This window comes from Sus scrofa, chromosome 6 (genome assembly GCF_054392235.1).
Source record: "Sus scrofa isolate SSC_HxYL_T2T_F1_AM1 chromosome 6, Sscrofa_HxYL_maternal_Yorkshire_Landrace_v2.0, whole genome shotgun sequence".
NCBI lineage: Eukaryota > Metazoa > Chordata > Mammalia > Artiodactyla > Suidae > Sus > Sus scrofa.
In genome coordinates this window covers 46,799,217-46,815,568 of record NC_139388.1, presented here as the reverse complement: position 1 = coordinate 46,815,568, position 16,352 = coordinate 46,799,217, and the positions used below count along the sequence as shown (strand labels likewise).

Genomic DNA, 16,352 nt, shown 5'->3' with positions numbered 1-16,352 from the left:
TTGAAATCTTTGTCTCCCATCTGCTCCGTCCCTGGAAGCCATCTTTTCTTGGATTTGGGATGTGTTCTAGAAACCTTTTTTATTCTTTTCCTACAAGTGTCAGTAAATATATTGCTAGATATAAATCTTCAACTGTACAGAGGTCACCATACTAACCCACCCTTTCCACCTCTTGGCTTTTTGGCTCAGCATTGCAGTTTGGGCCTGGATACACATTAATTTATTTATCTACTCACCCACCGATGAATGTTTAGGTTACTCCCTTGCACATGTGCTCCGTGTACCTCTGTGTAGTTGTTGGCATTGCTGAATCATCCTCCAAAGGAATGGTTCCCATTTGCCTTCCCACCAGCAGTATATGCATGCCAGTCTCCCCCTTTCTATGCAGCCCAGCCAGCAGGAACATCTTCCCCCCTACAGCCCGGGAGCCAGAGGGGGAGTTCTAGTAGCTGAAAAATCTCACCGTAACCTGAGCATCATCCTGGCCATTCACAGTGTGAATGCAAGGGCCCTTACGCTGGCAGGGGATTTCGGTTTCCTGTAGCCTTTCAATTCGTGCAGTGGAGGGAGGAAGACACGTTGACCTTTTCTGAGCATCTTCTACATGCTAGGTTGCTTGCACATGCCAGTTCGTTTACGTCTCGCCCTGCGGGGTAAATGTGTGCAGAAATAGGATAAGTGACTTGCCCGAGATCATCCAAAAAGCCACCTGATGGCAGAGCCAGGATTCAGATCAAAGCAACCAGTTTTCCCTGTTTAGAAAAAAATGTATATTCATAGTCTGTGCCTATCAAGAACATTTCTTAGGAGTTCCCATTATGGCACAACAAAAACAAATATGACTAGGAACCATAAGGTTACGGGTTCGACCCCTGGCCTCACTCAGTGGGTTAAGGATCTGGCATTGCTGTGAGCTGTGGTGTAGGTCACAGACGTGGCTCGGATCTGGCATGGCTGTGGCTGTGGTGTAGGCCAGTGGCTACAGCTCTGATTCAACCCTAGCCTGGGAACCTCCACATGCCGTGGGTACAGCCCTAAAAAGAAAAAAAAAAGAATATTTCTTAGACATAAAGCTTTTTTCAAAATTGATTATTCTTAAATTTATTATGTGATTAAAATATGTGTCTGAAAAGAATGGATGTGCAGAGCCTGTAAAACTGCTATTTAACCACTAGATGGCACTAGCTCTGAGGGAAATACTGCCTATGGGGTGTGTTTTAATTTCAAAAAAAAAAGTAAAATTGCCTTCCTTATCTTCACATTCTGTAATCTGAAGTAAACAATTTATCATTTTATTATTTTTTAATCAAAACCAGTAAGCTAAGGGAACAGACCAATCCACCTCCGGCACTTTGGCTGTGTTTCTACCTCATGCTTCTCTCTGTGTTTCAGGGTAGTTTGGGCAAACACCTTCATGTCGAGAGTGCACCCACTCAGAAATGGCCTGACAAATGGAAAGCAAGTCTTGTTTTCAGCAGTTCTCTTGTTGGTGCCACCCAAAAGTAAGGCGAAAGGGGGAGTGGGGTGCGTGAATTGTAGCCAGTTTGCGCCATCCTGGAGCCCAGTGAAGAGAGCGGTGCTGTGGGCCCTCAGAGACCTGAGTCTGAGTGTCAGCATCTCTGCTTCCCAGTTGTATGGCCTGAGAAGTCAGGTAACTTCTCTGTGCCTCAGCTTGTTCATCCTATACAGGACTGCGTTAGAGAGGAAACTGTTTTGGGGATAGCTAAATAAGTCACTGTTTATCTGTCGAGCATCTGCTGAGCACCAGGCATTGTGCTGGGTGCTGGAGAGTCAGGAAGAGACAGAGTCCATCGTCACATGATTAATAGTTAACCCATTACAATTATGAGAAATGCTACAAAGGAAACGTACAGGACGGCGCAAGGCCTGCTGAGAGTGACAGCTGTCTTCTGCCCTTGGAGGGCAAATGATTTTTCTGCCGGTTCACTCTTTGTCCTTTGGAGTTTACTGATTTCCCCAGGATTAATCATGGTGTTTATTATTGTCTTGCCTTTTTTTCCCCCTGAAATTTGGTTTATATCCTTTAATTCCACAGAGATAGCTTTTCATCTCCCTCTGTTACTTCCAGGGACTATTTCCTCCCTCTTTTATTAAATCTTTGACTGATTTCGTCATCTGTTCATGCCGTTCTCCTTGAGGAGCACGAGTGATGCATTTGTTGGCTGTCCTTTATCTGTCGTCCAGGTCTTTTTTTTTTTTTTTTTTTAAACTCAATGAATTTTTTTCAACATCATCTTGTGTGATTTCCTCAGTGTAGCCTCCCTACCCTTCTCAGTACTTTGCTGCTGTGTTTTATGGCTTTTAGCCCTGTGTTCATTTTATTTTTCCTCTCTTTTTTTGAGTTCTGCTAGTCTACTTCCCACATCATTGTGTTGCTTCGTCACTTTTCTCTCTCGATCTCTGGGCTCTCTTCGGTGGGTTCCCCATTTCAGGCTGTGCTGTCTTGAACTTCTCTGAGAGTATAGAGCTGGATTCTGGACTATAAAGACGGGCTCACTCAGAGGTCTCCATTTAGCTTCTCCCACCCTCCCTTCTGCCCTGGGGCAGTGACTCTCCACCTCCTGGACCCGTCACACTCTTGCTCCCAGTGCGCCCATCACTGTGGACCTTTGTAACTGGGACACTTTGTGATTATCAGAGCATCTGCATACCTGAAGTCCGAGGAGATTTGGCAGCTCTTGGCATTCTCCATCTTCTGAATTTCATAGATTTGATAGATGTTTTCTGACCATGTCGTAAGCCCATCCCTTGACCAATTATTGGCCAAGGGGAAGAGAATTACTGTGGACTGAGCCCACTTGCCCCAAACACAGTCAGGACCCTCTCAGCAAGCAGAAGGGGGTCCACCGACTGCTGAGTGGGCCCCACTCCTGCAGTCTCCCTGTCAGCTGCAGTTACACCTACACATCCACGTGCACAGAGAAACGCCCCCAGTCAGTGTACATGCGTGTCAATTATTGACTCAGCTCTACCAATGCGAGCACCTCTGTCTGCACTTGACCCCCAGTAGTGGCAGTAGAAGGCCAGGCTAGCAAGTAAGGAACCAAGCCATCAACTGTGAGCCTGCCGCCTTCCAGCGGTGGGGGCTCCTCCTTGCAGCGGTGAGGAGGCGTGGATTCACCGGCGCTTATTTCATTTACCAAGCACCAAATCAGGGAGGTCCAGCGTGTGGTGGGAGTCACAAAGGTCTGCGTGCAAGCCCACGCGGTCTCCCCACCTTAGGAATCACGACTCCCCTCCCAGAGTGAGTCCCTGGTTCACTGCACATCGTGACCACACTCGTGCCGGGACTTTGCCCTGAGGTGGAGCCAACTGGACCCTCGCGCTGCTCCACGTCTTGTGACCGTGTGGTGCCTTCGGGGTGGGGTTCTCACCTTAGCATCGTTGATCTGAGGAAGGGCATCTGGGAAGGTGCCAGTGCATTTGGGGCTGGACCCTGCGCGTCCCCAGGGTTAATCACTGCCGTCTTTTTTTTTTTTTTTTTTGGTCTTTTTGCCATTTCTTGGGCCGCTCCCGCGGCATATGGGAGGTTTCCAGGCTAGGGGTCTAATCGGAGCTGTTGCCGCTAGCCTACGCCAGGGCCACAGCAACGCTGGATCCGAGCCGCGTCTGCAACCTACACCACAGCTCACGGCAACGCCGGATCGTCAACCCACTGAGCAAGGGCAGGGAACGAACCCTCAACCTCATGGTTCCTAGTCGGATTCGTTAACCACTGCGCCACGACGGGAACTCCCACTGCCGTCTTTTAAGTCAGTCCCGGGAATCTAGACGCCGCAGCTTCCTTGTGGTGGTGCCAGGTTTTCCATTATCTTGCTTTGACTTCCAAGTAAGAGAAGATAGCATAGCTTATCTTTGCAGCTTTTTGAATCTTAACACGCATGGAATCATGGAGTGTGTTTATTTTACATCTGACTACATTTTTAGGTTTGTACAAATTTTAAATTATACTGTCCTGATAAATTGAAGAGTTTGTCACTATTGCGTGAACTTCTCTACCTCTGAGCAGGCATTTTGCCTTAATCTCTCTTTGATCTGACATTCTCCCTCTTTCTTTTCTTGTTTTCTTTTTTATTAAAGTATAGTTGATTTACAATGTTGTGCCAGTTTCTGCTGTACAGCAAAGTGACCCAGTCATAGGTATACATACATTCCCTTTCTTATATTATCTTGCATCATCGTCTATCCTAAGAGCCCAGATATAATTTCCTGTGCTGTACAGTAGAAGCTCATTGCTTAGCCATTCTAAACGTAGTAGTTTGGGGAGTTCCCGTCACAGCTCAGCAGTAACAAACCTGACTAGTATCCATGAGGATGGGGGTTTGATCTCTGGTTAAGGATCTGGCATTGCTGTGGTTGTGGTGTAGGCTGGCGGCTATAGCTCCAATTAGATCCCTAGCCTGGGAACGTCTGTATGCTGTGGGTGTGACCCTATATAGCAAAAAATAAAATAAAAATAAGTGTGATAGTTTGCATCTACTAACTACAAACTCCCAGTCCCTCGCGCGCTCCCACCTCCCCCCTGGCAACTATAAGTCTGTTTTCTGTGTCTGTGAGTCTCTGTCTTTCTTTTGTTTGATGTTTGAATGGTCTATTTTTTTTTTTTCCATCCTTTAGTTTTGACCTTTCTACATCCCTTTGTTTAGCTGTGTCTTGTAAACAGCATCTAGGGTTTTTGTTTTTTTGTTTTTTTTTTTTTTTCAAGTTTACTGAGGTATAATTCACATATCATACTATTCACTTATTTAAAATTACAATTCACAGAGTTGCTGTCGTGGCTCAGTTCTTAACGACTAGTATCCATGAGGATGCAGGTTCGATCCCTGGCATCACTCAGTGAGTTAAGGATCCGGCATTGCTGTGGCTGTGGTATAGATCACAGATGCGGCTTGGATCATTGCTGTGGCTGTGGTGTGGGCCGGTCCCATTTGAGCCCTAGCCTGGGAACTTCCATATGCCACACATGCAGCCCCTAAAAAGGAAAAAAAATTAAGTTACAACTCAATGTAGCATGTAGTCTTTGTTAACCAAGTTTGACAAACTTTTCCTTTGTCTTTTTACTGGACCATTTAGTTCTTTTATGTTTAATGTATATAAGGATCTATTTGAGTTTAAAAATCTGCCATCTTAGTTTATTGTTTATTTGTTCTATTATTCTCTTTTTTCCTCTTCTATTCTTTTGAATTAATGGGTTTTGTTTTTTTTTTTTTTTTTTTTTCAGTTCTCTTTCTTTCCCTCTACTAGTCTGCAGATTATACTGGCTTTTTTCTTCCCTAATAATTACCCTAGAAATTCTAGCATGTACGTTTTGCCTTCTAGAATCTGAGTTTGCATCCTACCAGGAGAAGGGTGAAGGAGCTTAGGCCAGGTCCACAGACAGATGTGGGAAAGGCCGCTCCCACGTCCCTGGTGGCCGTGCTGTGGCTGGATTGGCCGGCCTCCTCCTCCTCCCTTCAGTACCCAAATAATTTCCTGTTTTAGTTTCCAAGGTGATTTTCACACTCAGAAGTATTTGGTAGTTTAAACAATGTTTTAAATTAAAACTTTTAAATCAGAGCGTTTTTAGACTATTGTTGCAAATTCTTAAGGCTTATTTATTGATGTATTAAATGTACACACAAGGCACAGAAGCTGTAAGTGTACAGCTCAGTGAATTTTCACAAAGTGCCCCCCACCCAGATGAAAAGAAAAACAACAACCCTACTAGGACCCCAGAAGTCCCCCTTTGTGACCAAGAAGAGTTGCCACTACCCCCCAGGGTTAACCACTGCCCTGACTCCAAGAGTAGGTTAGATCTTAGAAAGTTGCCTGTCTTGCCTATTCTGAAAATTCTATGAATTTAATCATATAGTATGTATCTTTGGAGTTATTGAGAGTCTTCCATTGTATGTTGCCATTGTTCACTGTTACTGTTGTATAATATCCCATTGTACAGCTGTAACATCCAATTATTTATTTTATCGATGATGAATATTTGGTTGTTTCCAGTTTGAGGCTGTGAACATTTGTGTGTGTGTGTATTTCTTTTTTTCTTTCTTTCTTTTTTTTTTTTTTTTTAAGGGCCGTACTGCAGCATATGGAAGTTCCCAGGCAAGGGGTTGAATTGGAGCTGTGGCCACAGGCCACAACCACAGCCACAGCTACACAGGATCTGATCCACATCTGTGACCTACACCATAGCTCACGGCATCCTTGATCCACTGAGGGAAGCCAGGGACCGAACCTGCATCCTCATTGATACTTGTCGTGTTCTTAAGCCACAACAGGAACTCCTGTATGTATATTTCTGCTGGGTGGATGCCACTCGTATATACCGATGACTGGTATATGTATAATCATAGAGTGTGTTTACGATCAGCCTTCGTACTAGTAGATACGGCCAAGCAGTTTTCCAAAATAGGGTATCTTTATGACGGTAACTGAGTCCCCTTAGCATTTTCATCTTTCCTTGATAAAAGTGAGTGGCTTGATATATTTTTGACAGAGTGAACAAGTCAGATGGTTCCTAGAAGATAAAAACTAAGAGGTCATTTCTTTTTAATTTCTTCACATGATGAATATTGTGGGGGACCTTTCTGCCATTCCAAGCCTGGTCACCTGGAGCCCTTTTCCCGAAGCCTGGGGAGCACCTGTGAGCCTTAGCTCTTGGCTCTGAAATGCCCCTTCTTATGGACATCTTATTGGTCCGTGCTGCCTCCTGCCTGCCAGCCACGGGAATGGTCCTTCCACTGCCTGCCACATAGCACAGCTAAGCCAAGCTGATCACATTAGCAAGATTTTACTCAAGAATCAGGATAGCAGAGGGAAGCCACCAGGGAGCACCAGTCACAGCTTGAGTATACAAGACTGTTCTTCCCCCAGGCAGCCTCTGTCCCCGCCCCGAGGGCTTTGCCAGTGGTATCCTGCTCATCCGGGCAGGACAGCTCTGTAGCCCTGCCCCCATTCATGGAACCTGCATCTGAGATACTCACAGACAGTGGAGGGAGAGTTCCATTCCATCAGGAAAGGTTTCTGATGGACTCATTGCTGGCGAGCGTAATGGACCTTGGGTCCCAAACCTTGCCTGGACGAGGATTCTCAGAGGGCAGATTGGCAGCCCTTGTCCCCCTTGGCGATGAATGGCACAGCATCAGTAACAGGGCAGGGTGGTATTGGGTGCTACGCAGAGCAGGCGGAAGGGGGCCCTTTCCTGGGTTGGTCCCTGGCAGGAATGAGGAAGGGAAGCTGCCCACATAGCATAGACGGAAGGTGGGCTGTAAAGTCCTCAGCGGCTTAAGCGTAATTTGGGCGCCCTTTCCTTGGCCACTGGGCTTTTCCTGAGGGCCTCGATGTTTCATCCAGCCTTGTCAGGTGTGGTCCTTTTGTGTCTCAGAGAAGGGGTAGCAGTGGAGAAGGTATGGAATAAGGCATTTGAATCTGTCGGGAGGAAATTTCATACAGATAGCAGTTATCACATGTTTGTTCCTTTGTCTTTTGTAACAAAAAGATTCCATCGTCATATGGGACAGACAGTGAAGATGAGGCAAATATTTCTGAACAAGATGGGTTTCCAGGCTCACCTCTTATACCAGAGAGCACACGAGAAAAAGGTAAAACAGTTTTTTATTTAACATGAAAGTGTTTCATAGCAATAAATATTGGTTAATTGGGGGAACATGTAGCTGTTGCACCTCCATGCTGTGGTTCCCTGCGGACACTGGAGAAGTTGTAGCCATGGCCCACAGTGGCAGGTGGAGAAGTTAGCTGAGAGGCGTGGTGCTAACAGAACTCACTGGAAAGCTGCCCTCTCCAGGGGCGTTCCAGAAGTCACCCATAGGGAGGTACTGCTGGCCACCTGGAAAGAGGGAAGGAGGAGGGAGAGAGGCATGGAGACAGCACACCTTCCTTCTCCACTGTCTCTTCTGCGCCCTCTACTGATGCAGTGTATTGTTGCACCACCTGTCAAGGCAATGAAGGTAGATTTGGTGGTACATATACACAATGGAATACTACTCAGCCATAAAAAAGAACGGAATAATGCCATTTGCAACAGCATGGATGCAACTAGAGATTCTCATTCTAAGTGACATGGGTTAGAAAGAGGAAGACAAAACCGTATGATATCACTTACATGTGGAATGTAAAATACACAAATGAACCTATCTTCAGAACAGAAACAGACTCACAGACATGGAGAACAGACTTATGGTTGCCAGGGGGGAGCGGGGAGGGAATGGGATGGACAGGGAGTTTGGGGTTAGTAGATGCAAACTATGACATTTAGAATGGATAAGCAACGAGGTCCTGCTGTACAGCACAGGGAACTGTGTTCAATCTCTTGGGATAGAACATGATAGAAGATAATATGAGAAAAAGAATGTTACATATATGTTTGGGTCACTTTGCTGTACAGCAGAAATTGACAGAACGTTGTAAATGAACTATTATTTTAAAATGTTTTTTGAAAAGTGGATTTGAAGCTGAAAGGCAGTGATATCCGGTAACATGAACTTGGAGCACAGGTGGTAGCTGGGAGAGAGTGCAGCTCCCACACTGGATTTGGGTTTGTGATGGGGATTAAAAGCCCCTGAACACTTGTGAAAAAGGCCCCACACCAACCCCAAACTCAAAGTCAGTGACTTTGGCCTGGGGCCCAGAGGGTCTGTATTTTTAACAAGCTCTTTGGAGAGTCTGATGTGAGTAACCCTTGGACAACGCATCAGAAACGCTAGCTTTTAGTGCTTGGGTTCCGTCATTTCCAGGTGGCGAGAGGCTTGGCTGAGATTCTTAACTCCACCTCTCCTGAGACTGAGTGCCCTTCTCATCCGATTTTTGTAAGGATTACATTTCGTCATGCATGAAGCACAACGTCCTCCGTAAATGCTAGCTGATAATTATAGTCTCAAGGCTCAAGCCTCCAGTTCTACCAGCCTGGCACACCACTCTGTGTCCTAACAGTACCCAGCCAAGAAGCTGGGACCGTGACGTCCTTTGGTCCTGGCACCAACATCTGACCAAGGCGAATGCTGCTTCCAGGCAGTGGAGGCAGAGAAGGATGGAGCCTTAGCCCATCTGGGCAATGGTGGGTGGAACACGGGGAGGACCCTGGCAGAGGGTGTTGGGAAGGCGAGGGAGGCTCAGTTACACTGAGGAGTCTGGTCTTAGCTCTGCTGTCATGTGAGCCCCTGAAGGTGCTCAGGAACCAGCCCGGGGAGAGATGGGTAGTTGTGAGCTGGGTGCCTGCCGAGCTCTGGCTGTGACCTTATGAAGGCTGCCCCACCCTGGGTCTTGTTTAGTTTATCTGTAGAAGGATTCCTAAGAAGGAGCATTCCCAAGATTGTACTCTTCTGAGTTGTCAGATGTCTTTATCTGCTTTTTCTCTCTCTTTTTCAATCAGATGATAAACATTCTCTTCTGAATTTAAAGGTAAGAATAGCTTTTTTTTTTTTTTTATCTTTTTAGGGCTGCACCTGTGGCATATGGAATTTCCCAGGCTAGGGATGGAATTGAAGCTATATCTGCTGGCCTGCACCACAGCCACGGCCATGCAGGATCTAGCCACGTTTGCCACCTACACCACAACTCACAGCAGTGCCGAATCCTAAACCCACTGAGCGAGGCCAGGGATTAAACCCGTGTCCTCATGGATACTAGTCGGATTCATTACCACTGAGCCATAACGGGAGCTTTTTTAAAACTGGTTTCTTCAATAAATAGAATTTCCACCATAATTTCAAAACAACTTTTGTGATTTATGGGGGAGAAAACTTCCCTTGAGAATTCTTTTCCATTGAATGCTTTTTTTTTTTTTTTTGCCTTTTCTAGGGCTGCTCCCTCGGCATATGGAAGTTCCCAGGCTAGGGGTTTAATCAGAGCTGTAGCCGTCGGCCTACACCAGAGCCATAGCAACACAAGATCCGAGCCGCGTCTGTGACCTACAGCTCACGGCAACACTGGATCCTTAACCCACTGAGCAAGGCCAGGGGTCAAACCCGCAACCTCATGGTTCCTAGTCAGATTCGTTAACCACTGAGCCACGACAGGAACTCCTCCATTGAATGCTTTTTAAAAAATATTTTTAAAACGTAAAGAAACTCATGTTTCGCATAGTTTAAAATGAATGTAATGTGTTGAGCAATTAGAAATTACACTTCCATTCTAGTTTGTAGAATGAATAGACAGTAACCAATTTGTGGAAATGGAAATAGTTCCCCTTAAGTTTTTAATTCTGCAATGTCATAGGAGTTTAAAAATTAAAGACTTCTCAGTAGAGTTAATTTATAACCTTATCTACTTTTTTAGCAGAAATTAGAAACTTTGTATCAGACTGATGTGTAATGAAAAAAGTGAACAAAAGTCAAAGCCATCCCTTCGCTCTAGGTTTTGGGTTGAAAAGGAGGACCTTATATTATTCTCTTAGCACTTTGAAAACATGCTTCTCTGCAGCTTCTGAGGTCTTTTTACATATCCCAAGGGGAAAAGGCCAATTGGAGTTTGCTCTGTGCATCTCTGCTCAGCACCTCCAGTCATACCTATGCTTTAGACTATGAACTGATGGCGTGTCACTCATGGGACCTGAATGTAAACAGAGTGACTGACTACAAATAACAATTGCTAGAGAGGGTGTGGAGAAACGGGAACCCTCCTGCACTGTTGGTGAGAATGTAAATTGGTGCGGCCATTGGTGCAGCCACTTAAAAAACTAAAAAGAGTTATCATATGATCCAGCTGTCCTACTCCTGGGTATATGTCCAGAAAAGATGAAAACTCTAACTTGAAAAGATACATACACCCCAGTGTTCATTGCAGGGCTATTTCCGATATGCAAGACATGGAAACAACCTAAATGTCCATCAACAGGTGAGTGGATGTATATGTAGTATATATACACAGTGGAATATTATTTTGTCATAAAAAAGAATGAAATAATGCCATTTGCAGCAACATGGATGGATCTAGAGACTGTCATATTGAGTGAAGTATGCCAGACAAAAACAACTATTGTATGAATCATTTATATGAGGAGTCTAAAAAAAAAATACAAATGAACTTATTTACAAAACAGAAATAAACTCACAAACATAGGAAAGAAACTTACAGTTACCAAAGGGGATGAAGGAGAAGGATAAATTAGGAGTATGGGATTAACAGATAGACACTACTATGTATAAAATAGATAAGCAACAAGGATGTACTGTTTAGCATAGGGGATTGTATTCGATATCTTGTAATAACCTGTAATGTAAAAGAATTGGACAAAAAGATGTATAACTGACCCACTTTTCTACACATTGTGAAACTAATACAGTGTTGCAAATCATCTACACTTCAGTAATGATAACAAAAGACACAGTGACTGAACTCATGGCCAAAAAGGCAGGAAGAAAGCAGGACTTCCCTTACTGCCAAGAAGGGAAGAACCTTAAAATTAGGATTCAGTCGAGAGAGAGAGAGAGAGAGAGAGAGAGAGAGAGAGAGAGAGAGAGAGAGAGAGAGAATATTAAATGTTTCTAAAGCTACAACAAACTAGCAACTACAAGATCCAAAATGAAGGGGGTGAAATGTACTTAAATAGTTGCTATGTGATGACCTAGCTGCTTGTGCCAGTCCACTTTTGGAAGATGCTGAGACTCTTCATTCATCGCTCTCGCGTTTTTTTCTTCCCTAGGATGAAAAGCCACCGTTATGTGAGAAACCTCCACCTTCTCCAGGTATTTGCCTTTTGAATTTCATTGTATTTGAAAAGGTTGTTGTTTTAGAGAATACCCAGAATAATCTCACATAAAATAACAATCACTTTTTTTTTTTTTTCTGAAAAGACTATTGCTTTTGTTCAGTTATCAAAATTGGGAAGAGGGAGCCATTTGCTGAGCTTCCACCTTTATCTTAAAAGAGAGGGTCCTGGAGTTCCCGTTGTGGTGAAGCAGAAACGAATCTCACTAGTAACCATGAGGTTGTGGGTTCGATCCCTGGCCTTGCCACGAGCTGTGGTGTAGGTTGCAGACACGGCTCAGATCCTGTGTTGCTGTGCCTGTGGTATAGGTTGGTGGCTGTAGTTCTAATTCGACCCCTAGCCTGGGAACCTCCATATTGCCACAGGTATGGCCCTCAAAAGCAAAAAAAAAAAAGTCCAAACATTCAAACTTTGGATGATGGATGTATGTCCCCATGGGATGTGCTCAGATCTGGCGGGTGGAGGGGTGGGTGGACCTGAGAGATGTGGGCAGACCCTGGGAGGGGGGAGTCTATGCAAATGAGGGCTCTGCTGGGAGGTGGGTAGAGGTGGAGCTCAGAGGTCCGTAGATAATCTCTTGGGTGCCCTGCCCTCTAGCTTGGGAAGCTTCTTTAGCTTCCAAAGTGGATTTGGTAATTTTTTCCTGTTATGCCTCATATCTGTAAAACCTACTGGGTATCAAGGCTTTTGTCTGTCCTCCATGTCAGATTAACTTTGTTTTCACTTGGTGTTTGGGGTGCTGTGCTCCGGAATATTGCTGAGGCTCTAACGTCTAGCCCACAGGTTTGTTCTTCGTTGTGTGTATTCTTTTATTATTTTTATTTATTTATTTTATTTTTATTATTTTATTATTATTATTATTATTATTTTTTTTTTTTTTTTTTTTTTTTTTTTTTTTTTTTTGCTTTTTAGGGCCGCACTCACGGCACATGAAGGTTCCCAGGCTAGGGGTCTAATTGGAGCTACAGCTGCCAGCCTACACCACCACCACAGCAATGCCAGATCCAAGCCTTATCTGCAACCTACATCACAGCTCACGGCAACACCGGATCCTTAACCCACTGGGCAGGGCCAGGGATCGAACCCGCATCCTCATGTCTACTAGTCAGATTCGTTTCCACTGAGCCACAAAAGGAACTCCCTTTGTTGTGTGTATTCTGTTGCTCAGCCCATCCTCTGAATTTGCATAATTAATGAAACTGTTTATTTCCATGATTTCTACTAAGTATTGGCAAGCATCTCTCTAAGAATCTTAACTACACTCATTCTAAAGTCTTAACAGTTTGTGCCACTGCCAGCTCTGTCCTCTGTTATTTGTTTTGTTTTTATTGACCATGCCCGGGGCATATGGAACTTCCATGGGCCAGGGGTGAAACCCTTACCATGGCAGCACCCCAAGCCACTGCCCACACTGGATCCTTAACCCACTGTGCTGTGAGAGAATGCCTGTCCTCTGTCGTTTGATTTTGGTACTTCTTTTAACTCACATGGTTCTTTGATGATATGTGCGCCTTGGTCCTTGGGAGTCCCTGTTGGTCTGCTGTCTGGAGCTGCCAGCATTCCTGCTGGGAAGCTCTGCCTCCACCTCCACGTCCATTCGGAGGCATGTTGGGCAGATCCCATCACAGTCCTCACCTCTTGTGATCTCATGGAACGTTGCTCTCTGTCTTCCTCCACTCTTTACTGCTACCCCTTCCTAAAATCCTTCGTGGCTTCTGGTTTCCTTCTCGCCCTGGTGCCTTCAGGTACAACCACACGCTGGTGGCTCCTCATCCTCTCCAGCTGCGGCTGCCTTCGGAGCTTCAGGCCCAAGTCCTGAGCTGAGCCTCCCCCCACCCCCCGTCTGCTTTCTTTTCAAAGTTGGTGCGCTGACAAATAACAGCACTGAGAGTGGAGCAGCCAGCATGAACTTGTGTCCCTTGTCTGTTGGATTCTTCCAAACCACGCGTCTTGGCCCTCTTCCTTGATTTGTCCCTTCCTCGCTGTCCACATCCAGTCAGCTTTGGTGCTCTGCTAAGTCTGTGCCCCTGAATTCTTCTTTCACATCCTTTCCTTTCTGTCCCCACCCTGGGAGCCTCCAGACTGGTCTCTCTGCCTCTGGGCGAGGCGTCCTTCCCATTCACTTTCTTCCCTGCTGGCTTCAGGGATTGCTCTGAGAGTGAGCCTGTTCCTTTTGGTACTTCTGCCTAAAGCCTTTCTGGCTCCTGGTGGACTGCATGATAAAACCTCCACTCTGCAGATTATGATTTGCAAGCCCCTCCGTGGGTTCCTGCCTCCCCTTTGTTACCCCTCGTCCCCTTGCCCACACGGAGTCTCAGCAGACCAGTCACTCTTTGCAGTACCGGCCATTCGCTTTTAGTTACTGAAGAGCAGAGCACGAGTCCTGACATGAAGGAGTTGCTCATGTGGGTTTCGGAATAAAGCCTCCTGTAATTTCAATTTAAAGTTGTAAATATCAACGTTTTAAAACTTTTTTCCTGTGCCTTTTTAGATATAACTGGTAGAACACGTCAAAGATGTATAGAAAGAACCAAAGAAAAGTTCGAGAAATTAAAAGAAGAAAATTTGCATCTAAACAATGCAAATCAAACCCTTAGTCTTGAACTTAACTTAATGAAGCAAGCAATGAAAGAACTACAGTTAAAACTTAAAAGGATGGAAAAAGAGAACAGAAAGCGGAGAGAGGTTGAGAAAGCATCATCTCAGGAAGGTGGGGAAGCCTACACATTTCTGTTAAAGGAACTAACAGGAATTCACATTTCCTTACTTATTTTGAGAGTTAAACATTTTATGTCTTTCTTAATATTAACTGATACTTGGTTACAATATTTAAGGTCTTTCATTAATATCCTTATACTTCTTGAAATTTTATTTCATCTTCTATGTCATTACTATGATAGAGAAATCCCAGGACTTCTTTTGGTTCTTGATACTTAACGTAGTATTTTGCAGATATCTCGTACCAATTTTTATCCCCGTGAGCAGCATATGAAAGTACCTCTTTCACCACATATTTACCAATGATGAGGATTATGTTTTCCTCACTAATTTGATACGTTGAAAAAAAAAGAGTGCCATTTTAATTTGATTTCTCTATTTTATTGATGAGGTTGGATATTTTTTCATTATCTTTGCAGGTTTATTTGTCTTTCATAAATTTCCCTACTTTAAATTGAGATGCTTTGATCTCTTCTCTTGATTTGTAAGAGCTCTTTACATATTAAGGATTTTAGCCCTTTGTTGTGTACTTAGTATTTTCTCAGTTTTTTGATAATTCAGCAAAATGTATAGGGTATTTTTCCATTGTGACTTACGCCCTTAGTATTAAGTTATTTTTAATGCTAAATTTATATAATTAAATACTAATGTTTATCCTATATAATTTTCAAGGCACATATTTGTATATTATCAGGAATAATGACTTTTTTCCCAGTCTAGAATTTTTTTTACCTTAAATATACATGCAAAAACTTTCACAAACTTCCAAAACACTGTTGATTATTCATTGTTAAAAAGCTTAGTAACTTATATTCATTTATATCTGTATATTTGTCATTCACTGCCTCTGTGAGCCTAAGAGGGAAAGAAGGACAGATAACCAGCAATTTATATAAAATCTTGTTAAATTTGATATAAGTTCTTATTGTATGATGTTAAATTTATTTTTTTCAGTAGTTGCTGCCCCTGAATTACATTATCTAAGAAAACAAGCTCAAGAACTGGTGGATGAAAATGATGGGTTGAAAATGACTGTCCATTGTTTAAACGTAGAACTGAGTAGATATCAAACCAAATTCAGGCATTTATCCAAGGAAGAGGTAATGTTTCCTATTAAGAAAAATAACTTTTCTGATATTTTAGTCTTTACTGTTGAATTGGTTTCCACTTTTGAAAGGTTTATATTTTTATAATTTGGTATAAAACAAGATACATCCAAAGTGCAGTCTTTCTGAGGACCTTTCTATTTTCTCCCTCCCTCCCTTTCTCAAAACAAAAGCAATACAGGCTCTTAGTAGAAGAATTGGGACAATATAGATGTGTATAAAATAAGAGGTAAAAGTTTATGTTGGCTGCTCCATTCTCGGTCCTGTTTCCCAAGGTTATAGCTGTTGTTTGTCAGTGCATCAACTTTGAAAAGAAAGCAGACTATAGTTTTTTTGGGTTTTATCTTTTTAGGGCCACACCTGTGGCATATGGATGTTCCCAGAATAGGAGTTGAATCAGAGCTGTAGCTGTCTGCCTATGCCACAGCCACAGCAAGGCCAGGTCCAAGCCATGTCTGTGACCTACACCGTAGCTCACGGCAATGCCAGATCCTTAACCTGCTGAGCAAGGCCAGGGATCGAACCTGCAACCTCATGGTTCCTTGTCAGATTCATTAACCATTAACCACCAGTCGGAGCCACGATGGGAACTCCATCTCTTTGGCATTTTTTAATATTTTCTAGCTTGGAAACCTCCATGTGCTGTGGATGTGGCCCTAGAAAAAGACCAAAAAAAAAAAAAAAAAAAAAAAGCCAAAGAGAAATCATAGAACAGAAGGGTACAATAATTTAACTGAAAAATTCAATAGCAGGATTCAGTAGCACACTACAGCAAGTGGAAGAAAAAAATCAGT

The 16,352-nt window shown here is 43.7% G+C and overlaps 1 protein-coding gene across 1 annotated transcript in view; it reads left to right on the top strand.

The window, feature by feature from the left end:
• CEP89 (centrosomal protein 89) overlaps window positions 1–16,352 on the top strand; it is a 79,884-nt gene that overhangs the window by 18,999 nt on the left and 44,533 nt on the right. The window contains 7 exon segments of the mRNA XM_084960366.1: window positions 1,393–1,449; window positions 1,452–1,502; window positions 7,508–7,610; window positions 9,398–9,426; window positions 11,669–11,711; window positions 14,226–14,444; window positions 15,407–15,552. Coding sequence (XP_084816492.1) covers window positions 1,393–1,449; window positions 1,452–1,502; window positions 7,508–7,610; window positions 9,398–9,426; window positions 11,669–11,711; window positions 14,226–14,444; window positions 15,407–15,552 — 648 coding nt within the window.